Source organism: Gigantopelta aegis, chromosome 10 (assembly GCF_016097555.1).
Source record: "Gigantopelta aegis isolate Gae_Host chromosome 10, Gae_host_genome, whole genome shotgun sequence".
Taxonomy (NCBI): Eukaryota; Metazoa; Mollusca; class Gastropoda; order Neomphalida; family Peltospiridae; genus Gigantopelta; species Gigantopelta aegis.
Genome location: NC_054708.1, coordinates 69168175 through 69185817, shown reverse-complemented (window position 1 = coordinate 69185817; position 17643 = coordinate 69168175). Strand labels below are relative to the sequence as shown.

Here is a 17643-nt window from a genome sequence, read left to right as displayed (position 1 = left end):
GGAAGTAAGCGCTCTGACATCGCGGACGCACATTAAATCAATTGTCATAGCTGATATGCTTTAATTGGTCATGTGTGACAATCGACTGTTGGTTGTGTCAGCTTTTCAAACTGAACAGGACACAGGCATTCACACCTCTAATAGGTGAAGCACGTGCTTCATACCCAGCACAATAATACAAATAAAATAGCTTAACTCCAAATAAATGTGTATATACAATAAGATATCTTTTCTATTAATGTAATCATTAATGACAAAGTACTAAATGTAGTGGCACGCATCTTTATACAACATTAATTATCTGGAAATAAAAAAAAGCCTTGGGATAAAGAAATAAAGGATCAGGGAGTGAGATGTACGTTAAAGGCGGAAGACTTATCCATCAAACTGACCACTTGTTTCCTATAAAAGTGTCCAGCCTTTCAGTTATCTTCACCATATCTTCAGCATCTTCCGTAGCTACCACTGCAACGACATAGGTAAATGAACACTTAGATATTATTTAATGTAGCTGAACCTAGATTTTGAGATCGATGACTTTTGTTTCGCAAAAAATGAGGTACGGTTGAAACATTGCCTTAAGTTTTATGCAACTCCCGCCCCGATCTAGTTCATTATATCCACTGGTTATTTTAGTTCCTGTATTCACAAATATAATTGATTAACTGCATAGTGTAACACATTAACAAAACAACAAAAATATCGTACAACATTCCAATATTGCCTAACTCTAATTTAAAATGTTTTGTATTTTAAACCCAAGTGGTCCATCAGCAGACCAGAACTGTCACTATTATATTTATGTGGATGGCAGTTCACTGAAGTTATAGTACAACCAATAAACGCCTGTAAGAATATTAATTTCCATTTCAGCCTTCAAGATGATGAAAATCATAATCATCGCCTTGGTTTGTCTGTCCATGACATCTGCCATCATGAAGGGATACGGCTACGGCATTGGCTATGGCGGCATCGGATACGGAATGGGCATGGGCTATGGTGGCATTGGATATGGATTGGGCATGGGCTATGGCGGCATCGGATACGGAATGGGCTTTGGTGGCCTGGGATACGGATTGGGAATGGGATATGGTGGATACGGAATGGGCTATGGCGGTTACGGACTGGGTATGGGTTTTGGCTACGGATACGGCAAGAAGATGATGTACTAGTAAGTACAACTATTAACCTCTTTGTCTGTCTGTCTGTCTGTCTGTGGCTGTGTTACTTTTTGAGGGGCGGTACGTAGCCCAGTGGTAAAGCATTCGCTTGATGCATGGTCGGCCTAGGATCGATCCCCGTCGGTGGACCCATTGGGCTATTTCTCGTTCAAGCCAGTGATCCACAACTGGTGTATCAAAGCCCGTAGTATGTACTACTTTGTCTGTGGGATGGTGCATATAAAAAATCCCTTGCTGCTAACCGAAAAGAGTAGCCCATGACATGGCGACAGTGGGTTTTCTCTCTCAATATCTGTGTGGTCCTTAACCATATGTCTGACGCCATATAACCGTACATAAAATGTGTTGAGTGCGTCGTTAAATAAAACATATCCTTCCTGTTACTTTTTGATGTCTGTAAATCTAATATGCCTAAGTACAGGGCCAATTCATCGCTCTTCCCTTTTAAACGATCAAAGTGTTGACATAAAATGATCTTCCCGCAATAAACATTAATTGTACAACACATAGAAAAGTCTAAAACTGAGTTTGTCCTTTCGGGAAACTGAAAATAGCGGCGTATGATATGACTTGATGCTAGAGCTCTTTTCTGAGATGTAATGAAATAGGTGGCCCACAACAAGGACATGAAAGGTCCTGGTTAGTACTATCCTGTCTGGCTAAATATATACTGAAGATCCATTGCTGATGTTGTAGTAGGTGTAGCCAATATGGCGGTTCCTGCCCACCACTATCTTCCAATCTCTCTTCATACGTGTTTGAAAATATGATAGACACCAAGAACCATATGTACTCTTTATTACCATATCGTTGCATATATCAAGTCAAAGTGGTACGTCCGACTAGAACTTACCGGAACGCCAGTCAAACGAATTCAGTGATATTTAATTAAAATCTATTATGGGTAATAAATAGAATGGTAAACTCGCTACAATTTCGTATCATGTTTATGTTCTTAGTAAAATAATTTAGTAAGCTAAAAATAGCCCTAATTATATTTATATATAATATACAGGTATTTCCATTAATATATTAACATGCTACTGCAATGACACTATATAAAGCAATGCTTGAAATGAACACTTATTTTAAATGCAACTTAAATATTAAGTCAATTAAATATTTTTGAAATTTCAGTCATTAGAATTTAATAACATCTGTTTTTAAAATGTATGTCTTGCGGATACAACTATTCTAGTTTGACCGAGTTCTTGTTTCAGATCTTATCTCTGACACTGATGCAAAGAAGATCTACATACGTCACGTGACAGCTAAAGACATCAAGCCACATCTGGAGACTGACAGCTAAATTCGTGTATAGAGAAATAAAATTTTCATTTCAACACAATTCAATGTTATTATTTCAACAAAGTATTCCAGCTGATGTTGTTAAGCTGAAGTCATGCTTACATGCTTACATACATATATATATTTGATTCAAGTTATGTTCGTGCTCACCCCTGCGCGTGCTGTAACCTCACCGTGGTGCAGGGGTGTAACATTCTCTTTGAGAATGGCCAATACAGCACAAAATGAAGTTTAGAGTAAAATTCAGTGTCCGTAAAATTCTGTGATATTTGTATTTGTATTTTTGCAGTTCTTTACACTGGTTTTGTTTAAACCTTGAATTTTTATATTGATGTTGATCATCTCTTTATTTATTTGCATTACCATAGTTTGACACCCAATAGCCGATGTATTTTTCGTGCTGGGGTGTCGTTAAACATTAATTCATTCATTCTGTTCGTGTTCATATCCAATTGAGGTTCAAGCACGCTGTCCTTGGCACATGTCTCAGCTATCTGGGCTGTCTGTCTAGGACAATTGGTTAGTTGTTAGTGGTTAGTGAGAAAGAAGAGTGTGTAGTGGTCTTACACTTACCCATTGAATCGTTAAAACTCGCTCTGGATGGGAGCCGGTACCGGGATGCGAACCCAGTACCATCCAGCCATATGTCTTGTGGCTTAACCACGACACCACCGAGGCCGGTACAAACACATTAAAGTGACTATCCTCAGAGAGCATCCATTGTAAGACGTTTCGTACTAACAGTCTTTTTGGCGACAAGACTTACATATTAAATACGTTTTCTTGTTTGGAATACAAATATATTCAATACATTTGCGGTCGTGTGTAGTCAATGTTCATTTTAATTCGTAATATATATTGTTTCGTACATGCCACATTAATGGAAGGTAAAATCCGTTTGGGGCTACTACAAACATTAGGACCTTTAAGACCTTGTTTATACAGATATTGATATTCTAAAGAAGACAATGTCTTTAATAGGTAATTTGTGTCACCAAAACGGCTTCGTATATCGTAAACATGTTACAATGGCAACAAACTCAAGACAGTCACTTTAAAACACACCTGCAGTTAATTAAAAAATGACTAAATGTGAAAACAGCTTTATTAATAAACGTAATATTTTCAATTGATTGCAATTTTTCGTATGCTTGAAAACGTTTGAACAAAATAGTCCTTGAGAAGAACTTGTATATAAAATAGGATTATAAAAATGCGTCAATAAATAAATTAAATTTGGTCAATATAAAAACTAAATTTTGTGAATGTAGAAACAACATTTTCCGAAGACGAGATAGAGACAACAACATATTAAAATAATACATATATATTCAAGAAATAACATTTTAAAGGCAAAATAATATATGCAGAGAATGAGAATGGTTTTTGTTTTAATTTGCGCATTGTTTCTCGTAAATGATTAAAACGCACACGACTATTTAAGAAAGGATGTCTTCGTGGAACGAAAATATCGACACTTATCTATTAAAGCTCGATAGGAGACTGAAGACGAGTTTGATGAAGTGTCAATGATGTCGATAACATACGTGTATTCTAGACACTACTACTGACAAAATGACAAACAATGGCGACTATTTACATTTTAGATTATTAATTTGCTGCCGACTATAAAAGACAAAATGATACGCAAAACAAACAATAAATTCGAATGATCAAAATCAAACAAAATGAAAACAAGAGTCGAGGAGCCTTGCGAACAGCGGCCCCTCATATATTCTAGTATTCAATAAAAGGAAAAATCAAATAATGAGTCAACAGACCCTATGAACAGCAGCTAACCACAACATCAGTGATTAAGACGTTTTTACCCCATCTTAAAGTGACAATATCTGAAGCAATAATACTTTTTTTTTTTGCGCTCCAGGTTATAGAGCACAATATAAAAATGCTCAAATACAGTGGTAACCTGGTTTAAATTCACAATATAACGATAACGTGGGGGAGTTAACCAGCTCTGAGCAAAGCAGCCAAGTATACCTCTCCCCAATAAATGTTAAAGATTCACTTTAATAAATGTTACAAGTTCCATTACTTTCACTAGCCATGACATATTTATAACCTCGCTCTAAAGACAGAGATAAATATAGAATACTAACTGAGCTTGCCAGTCTTACCATTGTTATGAAATGAGTGAACAGTTTTGGGATCTGACGAGCGAAAACGAATCAGATACCAACACTGTTCACGAGTTTTATAAAAATGGTATAACAGGCAAGCAACGTTTGTATTTTATTTATTGCAAACCAACTACAAACAACTCGCAACGCAGAAGTAAACTAATACCTAATACACGTTATTTTTCTAAGAATTGGGTCAGCAAGTGATCTACTACGTCACACTCACGGGTCGCCAATATTACACTAAATAGATATAGATTTATGGTTATGACGAGCAATATCTTACACTGGTGTGTAATATACTGTAGTATATTCTGGGTCAAAAGACTGGAAAACGTGGTAGGTTTTTGTTAATATTATATTAATATTATGTTATACTGTTGATAAGCACATGTGTTCATAATCATCCATCAATCGTTATCAATAGATGATCGTGTCCGTTATCATGTTCCGAGCGAGAGCTTTGTCGCAAATCCAAAACAAGAATAGCAGTATATGGATATAAACACACAATATACCTGCAATATATACAATCACAAATTAAAAACACATTTAAAGGACAAATCCACCGGTTTTCTATACGTCTGTTGTTTAAAAAAAAGCACAGTAGCTGCTATAATTCCAAAATGAATAAATCTTATTAACAGGATCACTTAAAAGACGGAGGCAAATAAAATACAACATTATTATTATTATTATTATTATTATTATTATTAGTAGTAGTAGTAGTAGTAGTAGTAGTAGTAGTAGTAGTAGTAGTAGTAATAGTAGTAGTAATAGTAGTAGTAGTAGTAGTGGCAGTAGTAGTAGTAGTAGTAGTAGTAGTAATAATACAAGTAGTAGTATTAGTAATAGTAGTAGTAGTAGTGTAATAATAGTAGTAGCACCTGCAGCAGTAGTAGTAGTAGTAGTAGTAATTTGTTTGTTTGTTTTGTTGTTGTTTTTTTGTTTTTTTTATAATTGTTTAAATATTTGTTCCATAGACTTTGTGTGTTTTGTTTGGTTGTTAGGTATGTATATCAAACTGGTAAACAGTTATCATTTGTACGGTAAAGATTCAGGACCTACATTACCTACGTTTCTGGAACAAGTTAGAAAAACACCTCAACAACAACAACAAAAACCTTTTATTTTGCTAAAAAAAAAAATCTAAGTTCCATTGTTGCACTGTTTCAACCTCTAGTATGTATGTATGTATGTATGAGAGAGAGAGAGAGAGAGAGAGAGAGAAGAGAGAGAGAGAGAGAGAGAGAGAGAGAGAGAGAGAGAGAGAGAGAGAGAGAGAGAGAGAGAGAGAGAGAGAGAGAGAGAGAGAGAGAGAGAGAGAGAGAGAGAGAGAGAGATCAAAATGAGGAAGGGAGATATAACACAAATATACAGTGACCAAAACAATTTTTTTTTTCAAAGAACCGGGATATCATCATGTGGACTGAGTAGTGGGAAATACGCTGACTGTAAGAAAAGTACGACGATTAAATATAAGAGAAAGTCAACAATAATTGATCGCCAAAGCTGGAAACTGTCCAAATATGCACAACCAAACACATTTACTTAACTAGATACACTTACAGGCACCCATGAACAAACAAAACAAGCATGCATCCATTCGTCCATTCGAAGCAGGGTGTAGCTGCTAATGGAAATTTGTGACAGGTTTCCTCTCAAGACTTCATGTCAAAATTACCAATTGTTTAACATCCAATAGCCGATGATTAATTAATTAATGTGGTCTAGAGGTGTCGCTAAACAACTTCAAAATATGGTCATAAATTTGATTTTTATATTATTTTCAAAAAGACAATCCACTGCATCCTTTCTGTAACTTGTGCTAATTGGATCAGGTTCAGTGTCATTCTGCACACAGGTGTTATCATCGAATAAGTGTTTGATTCTGTGTTCAATATTATTGTCAACATCTACTGGACTGTATTTATCATATTCATCCAATACAGTTGCAGTTAGTTAGAGAAAATTGATTTATTAATCATCGGCTATTGGATGTCAAACATTTGGTAATATTGACCTATGTCTTAAAGTGGAAACCCGCTACATTTTTCTATTAGTAGCAACGGATGTTTTATATGCACCATCCCACAGACAGGATAGCACATACCACAGCCTTTGATATGCTAGTCGTTGTGCACTGGATGGGACGAGAAATAGCCCACGACAGGGATCAATCCCAGACCCACCACGCATCAGGCGGGCGCTTTACCACTGGACTACGTCCCGCTCATCATCTAATACAGATACTGTTTTTTCTGTTTCCACTGTTCTTAGTCTTGGTCTTCTATTTTGAATTCCAAAATGTGCTTCAGGCTCTTGTAAAATTAAAATATACATCTGTAAGGAAAGAAAACCAACTCCTTCTATACAAATGATGTGAAATGAGTAAAGTGAACAGTTATTACAATAATTTAATAATTATCACACGCATGCACGCACGCACATACACACACAGCAATAATAATAATAATACAATTGGTTGAGGGAGAATTGATCTACTATACCTCCGCATGTTAATCTCTAGACCAACGTATGCAATGACATCATGACGTATAATAAAGGTATATAAATGAAACGTTTCTGTTACCGTACCGCAATGTGTGTGCAGACGACAGAAAATGTATTTGTTTCCAAACGATGGTAAAATAAATAATAATGTAGTATTGTTACAGATATATATATATATATATATATATATATATATATATATATATATATATATATATATATATATATATATATTTTTTTTTTTTTTTTTTTTTTTTTTTTTTTGTTGTTGTAGGAAATGATTTAGTTTTCAGTATTTAGATTATAAATAGAAATAGGAGTTGAAATAGGAGTTGAAATAGTGGTGTTGATTGTAGTCCACAGAACAGGTAGGCGTAACCGAGTGGTAGACCCATGCAACCTGATACGATCCTAATTTAATTTTTGATCTAACTTATGAATATTGTATGTCTGGAAAAGCTGCTGAACTTTATGTTATGTATAATCATGTACGTTATAAAAACGTGTAATACTTGCATGCCATATATAGGACTTCTCCCTATGCTTGTAAATGTATCAACGTTCAGATGGTATCGCTAACGATCTCAACCAATGTTCTCAGGTACAAAATACAAAATAGTAACCAAACACTATTGCACATAAAGATGCATGTTTACTTCAAACTGATCTTCATGTAAAGAAGAAGATGTCATCTTTTAAATTCTTCAAAACAAACAATGCAAACAGCATGTCAACTTTTACTTCCGCGTTTACAGGTGACGTCAAACTTTGAGCCGCGTTTATTCAGTTTCTGACGTCATGCTAAGTTGTAGGTTTTCGCGTGTGACGGATCATATATATATATATATATAAATATATATATATATATATATATATATATATATATATATATATATATATGAAGACTTTAGGCGCAAAACGCGATATATCCATTGTTTTCATTTTCAGTAAAAGTGATTTGTTTTTAATTGGAGCATATCGCGTTTTGATAAATAAAAAAACAACCGGGATTTACCCAATACAATTTCATGAGGATCAATCGCGTTTTGCGGCAAATCAGCGGGCTTACGATTAGCCCTTACTGACATACAATAATGGCTTTAACTAAAAAAAGAAAGAAAATGGTTTATATCGGGTTTTGTGCCTGAACTCTTCATTATATATATATGTATATATATATATATATATATATATATATATATATATATATATATATATGTATATATATATATATATATATATATATATATATATATATATATATATATATATATATATATATATATACTGAATAAAAATGTATTAATTTCTTGACAACAGATAATAGTATTTGTTCAAATAACCAATGTCACATATTACCACCAATCAGTTTCGCAGCTGTCTTTACTGCGTAAATATTTGAACTTTGACATGTGACGTTCTGATTTGGTACAACGCAAACTTGAGGATATATAAACTAAAATAAAGAAATAAAGAAATAAAAATATACTATTTATCTTGCAACTTCTTGTTGGAAAACGTATATAACTTGCTTTCAGTGAACAACATAAATGGTATCTAACGACCGATGATATAATACAATAATATTATAGATATTCCACTAACCAAACCTCCTGTCCTGGATAGCTGTGATGTGTGCCTAGAATGGCGGGCTTGAACCAGATATCGACAAAAAGGAGAAAGGAATAAAAACTGACTTAAAATGAGTGCAGAAACTTGTCTAGCTTACGTTAAGGCCACCGCAGACCTTTGCAAAAAGGTGCACTTTTTGTTGCATGCAACAAAAATGGTACTCGTTGCATCGTGTGCGCTAGCCTGCAATACAATTTTTGTTGCATGCAACTAAAATTGCTCCTATCAAACATGTTTCATTTTATTGCATGCAATTGCATCTAATTGCACGCTGTCGCAAACGCGTGCGCCTTCAATGCAACAAAACGTTACCACAATAATTTAAACTGCCAATGAACGGATAGATAGTGATCACATGACTCAAATGGCAGCCTCCAGCAGCATATGGTCTTCAGAAAAAGAGGATGAATTGGTGGTAATGTGGTAGAGAATACCATGTCGTTTTGACACAGCATCCTATGAATATAGCAACATGGCTAAAATGGAGATGTGTCTTGCAGAGATGAAATCTGCGCTTGGAATACCACGTATGTTTATATAGGTTTTATACACAAGTTGTGTGGTCATATCATATGCAGGACGACTTCAGTGCTACTTTATGTAAATTCACTCTTCTACGTCATAACAAAACATTTAATATGGTGTAGAACATGTCTCGATAACCACCGTCCAAACAAATAGGGTCAGAAAACCGCCATTTTGACTGTCACGTCATCACTGCTAGACCAAAATTGCTGGTTGTCACATTGTGTGCAGATCAGTGGAACGAGAAAAATGTTGCTTGGAGTCATGCAATTTCAATTGCATGCGACAATGTTGGAAATGTCTGCGGTGGCCTTTTGCGACAAGTGGTTGGCTGAACATACCCCGGTGTGTAATACAATCGGAGAATTGACGTCCATGATTCCGGTGAGTCGCATTATCGATGGCCCTCGATGAACTTCATTATTCTCGTTCCAACCGGTGCTTTCATGACTGGTAAAGCTGCGGTTTGTAGAGGCCTAATATCCTGCCTATGACATACACAATATATCTAGCTGCTTTTTTGGGGTAGGGGATACGTACTATGTGGCGGCAGTGGCCCCCCCCCCCCCCCCCCCCCCCCCCCTTCCCCGTCTGGCTGTCTGTCTCTCCCTCACCCTCACGTTCACCGCCCTCTCTCTCTCTCTCTCTCTCTCTCTCTCTCTCTCTCTCTCTCTCTCTCTCTCTCTCTCTCTCTCTCTCTCTCTCTCTCTCTCTCTCTCTCTCTGTCTTACACTGTCGGTCTCTACATCTGTCTCTCTCTCTCTCTGTCTATCTGTCTCTCTCTCTCTCTCTGTCTGTCTGTCTGTCTGTCTCTCTCTCTCTGTCTTACACTGTCGGTCTCTCTCTCTGTCTCTCTCTCTCTCTGTCTATCTCTCTCTCTCTCTCTCTGTCTGTCTGTCTGTCTGTCTGTCTGTCTCTCTCTCTCTCTCTCTCTCTCTCTCTCTCTCTCTCTCTCTCTCTCTCTCTCTCTCTCTCTCTCTCTCTCTCTCTCTGTCTTACATGGTCGGTCTCTGTGTTTGTCTGTCTGTTTTACTCACCCCTTCTCTCTCGCTGCCAAACACATGTTAGACAACACAAAGTCTCATGTACTGGTGTGTCTTAAAACGCACATTCCTTTTCGTTCCTTTTCAGGTAAAATGCAGCAAAATCACAAGTGTGACGCGTCAGTCACGAATTGTGTTACTCGGGTAAGAAACTGGACTAATTATATTAATGCCTGGCTAACCTGTCTAATTATTCCGTTATAGCCTGCGGTCTGATGGATATTTTTGTGCAAATAAAGCAGAATTATTACACGGTGTGTGTAGGTGTTACCTATTGAAAATACATTCCTGACCGGTTGCTTAATTAATTGGTCGTCAGAATGCCCCAGGATTTTAACAAAATAACATGATAGCAAAAAGGTACATGGTGGGAACAGGGATATTTTAAATTAGAAACCGGAAGACTTATCCATCAAAGTTTATTATTTTCTATAAAACGTGCTCCGAGTGTGTGTCCAGTCACCACATCTTCAGCACCTACCGTAGCTTCAGTAACAGCTTCCCAGATGGAATATTTGTAGAACATTCATGAGGGTTCATATTAAACCACCTAAAACATTGCGGTGGACTTATGTTCTAAGCTTATTATTCATTTAAAATTGTGTTGTACTTCTGTTCTAAATTTATGATTAGTAAAAATTGGTTTTACTATTTTCTAAATTTATTATTCGTGAAAATATTACTTACTTCTCTTCTAAACTTGTTATTCGTGTGCAGAATATTCATTAATGTAGTAATCCTTAACATATTACCGTTACATAAAGAAAATACACTTTAGACAAAACACCGTACGATTTTGTACGTGGACAAGTACATTTAAAATACATACTTGTTTCTTCAAATCTAATCAAGTGAACTAAATATCATAACCTTCTGTTACTTTGAATTTCGCTTTTGTTACACCTATGCTGATCATCACATACTGTTTTCAATTTACCATAGTTTGACAGCCAATAGCCGATACATTTTTGGTGCTGTCATCCATCTATTATATTCTATTGTTACACCTATTTGTCACCAAAGACTAGAAATTAATCGATCTCACATATCATCTATGCATAAATAACTGGGGGCTATGGAATTAGTAGCGTGTTTGCACGCCGTGTATACATAGTCGCATTCAGTACGACTATATTCCTGTCATAATCACGTCGTAAACAAACCTGGCAAGTTGACTGTTGGCCGATATATAGGGCTCTCAGCGACAAACGAGTTACACAAAGACAGCAAACGGTCCATATAATATTACGGAAGGTTTGACTGAATATGCTCAATAGATTCTCCAATAAAACATTTTTTTCTATTCAATTAAATTAGTTAGTTATATTTTTGATAGGCGTACAAGTGCGGGTATAATTGTTTTAATTTTTTAGTAAAAAAATCAATATCAGTAAATTAAATTATTTAGTTGTAATATTCTGTGGGAGCATAGTATGGAGTATTTTCAAAGCAAAACATTAATAAATAATTTTGAAGAGTAGCAGTGTCACGGGGATTCTATAATACCCGTAACTGAATGAAACACGATTGTCCAAATATCTCTCCTAACTGTATATCTATTAGATCTCTCTGTAATAGGCAGTTATACCCGCTTGTGGCTCGTCTAGGATCAGAGATACGATCTTATATAAAGTATATGTAATATAGCACGTTTAGTTCACTAGAAAACACAACAAAAACACAAAACACTTTGGAATCTGTATTAACCTACGCTGACAAATGTACTGCCGCAGTAGTTAATTAACAACAACAAATAATAACAACCCAGAACTGATCACTTAATTAGTTAATCTCTAGGTGTCTAGTTTACACAATATGCTAATCACTTCACCGTGACACAACACCCACACGTGTGATAATTGAGAAACGCTAACACACACACGTGTGATAATGGAGAAACGCTGCCAGGGGAACTTAATTAATAAAGGAATTACAACTCTATTCCTATCTGGTTAATTTTTAATTAACCCTAACTACTCATTCAATAACCTTGTAATACAGACTTAATACTGGTACCTATCACAATAAAGACACTAACCTACAGTTTACCTAGGTCCTCTAGGATGACTGGTTAAGCTTTTTATATATATATTAGATCAGTGAGCCTACAGATTACTGCGTCAGATGACCGGCAGCACCGTCTAAATAATATTGGTATAATACAGTATTAAAATATTTAAAGTCACATCAATCACATCAAGGTTATACTCAGAGCAGAAAATATATAATTACCAGTCCGGACGGACAGCGATCCCCTGGAGCCTTCCTTATGTTTCTCCCCGATATTTCTAAAACCCTAGCTATTTTTTAAAAATCCATATATCGCCAGGGGGTACATCGCGGCACCGAATCCCTACAAGTGCTATTTCCACCGCGTCCAAGCGGTATTTTTTTTCTCAGATGGTCAGACTCAATGACGCCTAGTCGCCAAAATCACGGTTGTAAAAACCGCACTCGCGGAGGTATTACATAACTACTGGCCACCTGGACTTAAGTGCATATTGGAACTGCACACGGCCCTCTAAAACAATTAATATCGCCACAGGCGAAAACAAAATTAAGAGCATGTTCCGTCACAAGCAGCAATTATGCAAGTTTGACATTGTACCTTTAATGTTATAACTTGAATGCAATGTGATATTTAATCTTAAAGTACCTCGATTCACCTCTAGCCTGATATGTTGTAGTGGAGGGCTAGAGGTGACTCGTGCTAATCTTAAAGTTGCCTCGCAAATATAAAAATGGAAATATATTAGGGGAAATAATATTATTTTTGTGTCAATTTATGATTTTCTATGATTGTGCCCCTAACAATTTCACAGGGTGTATTTCAAAAAGGGGTGGGGGGAAGCACCGTCAGTTCGACGGTTTGGGAGAAACGTGTGTGTGTGTGTGTGTGTGTGTGTGTGTGTGATGGGGGGGGGGGGGGCATCCCGCGGCTACCTGTTCGGCGGCCCCTGTTTCAAGCCTGTTAGAACCAGACATAATACATATTGATGTCTCTGTTCTTTATTGAACCTACGAGTGTATATATATATATATATATATATATATATATATATATATATATATATATATATATATATATATATATATATATCAACTTTCATAAATATGTTGCTTGAAAGTGTGTGTATATATATATATATATATATATATATATATATATATATATATATATATATAAATTTTCATGAATATGTTGCTTGTCCATAAAAGAAATGTAGAATTGGAAATGTGTACTATACGTAGCCAACGTCTGGTTTGAACGTGTAGCGCAAACATAACAGTTTGGGGCCAAACGTGGAGAGACAAAATATTACAAACAAACTGATTATCAAAAGTACACTTTTTTTCACAATAGTGGTGTTTCCTGTGTCCAAATTACGAGAATGTTGATGCCAGAATATTTATTTTCATTTCAGCCTTCAACATGATGAAAGTCGTAATCCTCGCTTTGGCTTGTCTCGCTTTGGCAACTGCCATTCCCATGATGAAGTATGGCAAATATGGTGGTCTCGGCATGGGCATGGGTGGATATGGCATGGGATATGGTGGATATGGCATGGGCATGGGCTATGGCATGGGATATGGTGGATTAGGCATGGGCTATGGTGGATACGGCATGGGCTATGGTGGATACGGAATGGGCTTCGGCGGCATGGGCTTCGGCAAGGGCTACGGTTACGGCAAAGGAAAAATGATGATATACTAATAGGTAAATATAAAACTTATGTATTATGTTGATATTCCTGTGCTTGATCATGTATTCATATATTCCCATATTTTTGTTTTAGTCAACTAAGGTTCATGCACCCTATGCTAAACTCAAATGATTAAAGGTTTATTGCGAATTTAGTGCAATGTTAACATATTGGGACTTACTAAAGACACAAAGGAAGGTAAACTGTATTCAAAATGGTATTTCTGCCATCTATTGATTTCTCTAATTAGCCATACGATGTGGTTCCTCCTTTAGACGCAAATTCTATTTGTCCGAAATTCATACACATATACATATACTAGTACGTAATTCAAAATGCGTAATCCGCAAATAGGTTGAGCAAATTCCATTTATGTGTTTCCGTATGCCTCTGCTTATTCGATAAATCCATGCATTATGAATTACGCACACATTGTATGGACAAATGCAATGTGCACACATATTTATCTCTCCACACGGAAGTGGTGAAAGAGACCTGCCATTTTTAAAACCATTGCAGTAATAGTTTAATTATTTATGAAAGTAATATATGACACAGACATTACTCATGTAATGTAATATAAAGTAACACAATATAAACAAAATAAGTTTAGTTTTTTTATCACCCAAAAGCGACACCTCAGTTTGTGTCATTTTGTTATATTAGGGCGGGACATAGCTCAGTTGTTAAGTGCTCGTCTGATGCGCGATCAGTCTAGGATCGATCACCGTCGGTGGGCTCATTTTGGCTATTCCTCTACTGCTCTATAACTGGTGTAACAAAGGTCGTGGCATATACTATCCTATTTCTGGGATAATGCATATAAAAGATCCCTTGCTGCTAATCGGAACGAGAAGCCCATTAAGATGCAGTAGCGGGTTTCCTCTCTATCTCTGTAGTCTATAACCATATGTCCGACGCCATATAACCGTATTTAAAATGTGTTGAGTGTGCCGTTAAATAAAACATCCCCTTGTTTTTTTCCGTTAAATTGTTTCTGTTTTATTTCAGGTGCTGACTCTGAACGGACCCTCCACCATAGATTACAGCATTTTTGGACTCTAAGACCTCACATCATGTAGACGTTTACACAATAAAATTTGCAATACAAACCTGTGTTAGTTACGTTTCATAACCACACCCTAGCACGAACGACGAACTTCGGCTACTGTGTGGCAAACAATTATGATATACTATGTGTATAAATGGATGTGAGTCAATCATGTCTGTACTATGTAATCTACAACAGATTAACAGATCCATTGCAGTGGTACCAGTGCAGTGGTACTTTGAATGTAACAAATAACATGTAAGATCGCCACCATACTGCGATTTTGCAAACAAATGGCTGTGGTATTTTCGATTTTGAACACCTGATCAATCCATCAATCCATCCATCCATCAATCAATCTGACAGTCATTCATTCAGTCAATCAATCATTTGGCAGATGCTTATATACACTAGATGTTCAAGCACGCCTTCCGAGTTACCCAGAAAGTGTTTCCACCAATGCATGATGAGACAGAATGGATATGGAAGTTGCAATTTTAATACTTAACCAAGTAAACAATAAAAGATGAAAAAACCATACTACTATCACAAAACATAATAATAAATTATACTAAGTCAATATAGAAATAATAAACCGCAGTCCAAAACATTATCAGAAACATTTGGACTTGGTTGCAGAGAAGAGAACCAAATGTAAAACTCTTGGAGAAGTCAGTTGAGCGACATTCATTGAAACACCAACATAAATGTGAGATCTGAAACAGAAGTGGCAGTGTCATTGCTTATACTTCCTGACTTGTAACCTTATCTTACAGGGCAATCATATTTATTATGACACCGCACTGGTATGCTCATTTGAACTCGGAAGGGCATGGTATCATAGACAGCCCTGCCTAACCGTCTGAAACATGAGGCTGGAGAGTAGGTGGGGTGGGGTTGGTGGGGTGTTAAATAAATATTATACTTCACGCCGGTCTCATTGTCATGATTTCTTTTGTTAAACGTTTTAAGAAAACGTGCAAGTGTATTATGACACTTTTTAAAGAAACAAAAAGAGAAAAAAAAGAGAAAAAAAAAGAAGAAAATTATGATGAATAATACAATGATTTTTTATTGTCATAACTTACATTGAAATCTGGAAGGTATATCCGTTGTTTCTCTTTTATTGATGAACACGCGACGATTCAGTGAAGTGCATGATTGCACCACTGTTACTAACACATTCTGTCACGTTCACACTTTCCATGTTCGGTTGCAACGCATTGTGGTTCGAAACCGGCTCGGTGGTGTCGTTGTTAAGCCATCGAACACCAGGCTGTGTCCACAGGTACCGGTGTAAACGGAATGCAAGTCCGTACACAAGTGAGTTTGTACACATTTAGTTGACCTTATTACATGAGCAGAACCAAAGTAACTCAAAAACATTTTCCATAATTCGAAGCTTATTACTACTCGCAAATACCCATACCATACCAACACAATTATCTGTTAGACATTATATACTGACATTTGATAATATTAGTAGTAGTAGTAGTAGTAGTAGTAGTAGTAGTAGTAGTAGTAGTAGTAGTAGTAGTAGTAGTAGTAGTAGTAGTAGTAGTAATAATTTAACTATAAAAATGTGATATTTGCTTTATATACATTATCTCGTTATTATATAATTTTAAGTTTGTGCCTTTTTGTCAATAATGTTGCAGGCGCGTGTACACAGGGTGTGGGGTGGGGTGGCATGTTCTTTACACCCACTCCCCCCTGCATAGCTTACTGAACATGTGCATACTACCAAATCAAATTCCCCAGAAGACAATAGTAACATATGTGGCTGACACACAATGAAAACGCAAAATCAACTTTGCATTGCAAATAACGACAAGTTATTAATGAATTGATGGATAATGTAATATGCCATTAATGACTGGTATTCATGAGATACATTCACATGGAAACATGGCCAGTTATCATCAGTAATCGAGTTGCATTCGTAATCGAAAAGGTAAATCCCCCATATCAAGGTCAATATCTGGTGTGTCCACCATTGGCCCGTGAGCATGCGTGAAGACGACGGGGAAAGGATTGGCACAAACATCTCAAATAAGCTAAAGGAATGTTCCTCCACTCCTCCTGCAACGCATGTACAAGCTCAACGACACGGCGTCCTAACCCATCTCACATGTATTCAATTGGGTTCAAATCCGGTGAAACGGCGGGCCAGTTCATAACGGTGATACCGGCTTGTTGCAGGAATGCCTGGGTAATTCTTGCAGTATGTGGACGGGCATTATCTTGTTGAAACAGAAAGGGACATCCTGGTCTTCGGTGACGGCGCAAAAGTGGCTGGAGAACTGGTCTTAGAATAACGTTAACATAACGCTGGACTGTAAGGGCATCGTGGACAATGATGAGATCACTCCTGAAATCACAGTTGATTACCCCCCCCCCCCCCCCCCAATACCATCAGACAACCGCCGCCAAACCGATCACGTTCCCTCACAGATCCGTCAGCATACCGTTCATGGAGTCTCCTGTACACACGTGCTCTTCCTTCGGCAAATGAGACAGAGAAACGGGACTCATCTGAGAAAACAA

General features: G+C 36.7%; 1 protein-coding gene across 1 annotated transcript; it reads left to right on the top strand.

The window, feature by feature from the left end:
* Nucleotides 1-881: 881 nt before the first annotated feature.
* Nucleotides 882-1172, top strand: LOC121383776 (keratin-associated protein 19-2-like). The gene has a single exon (XM_041513872.1). It carries the CDS (start codon nt 882-884, stop codon nt 1170-1172), a length of 291 nt encoding a protein of 96 aa, XP_041369806.1.
* The last annotated feature ends 16471 nt before the right edge of the window (nt 1173-17643 follow it).

Coding starts and splice junctions, on each gene's coding strand:
- LOC121383776 (XM_041513872.1), top strand. CDS start 882: ATGATGAAAATCATAATCATCGCCTTGGTTTGTCTGTCCATGACATCT.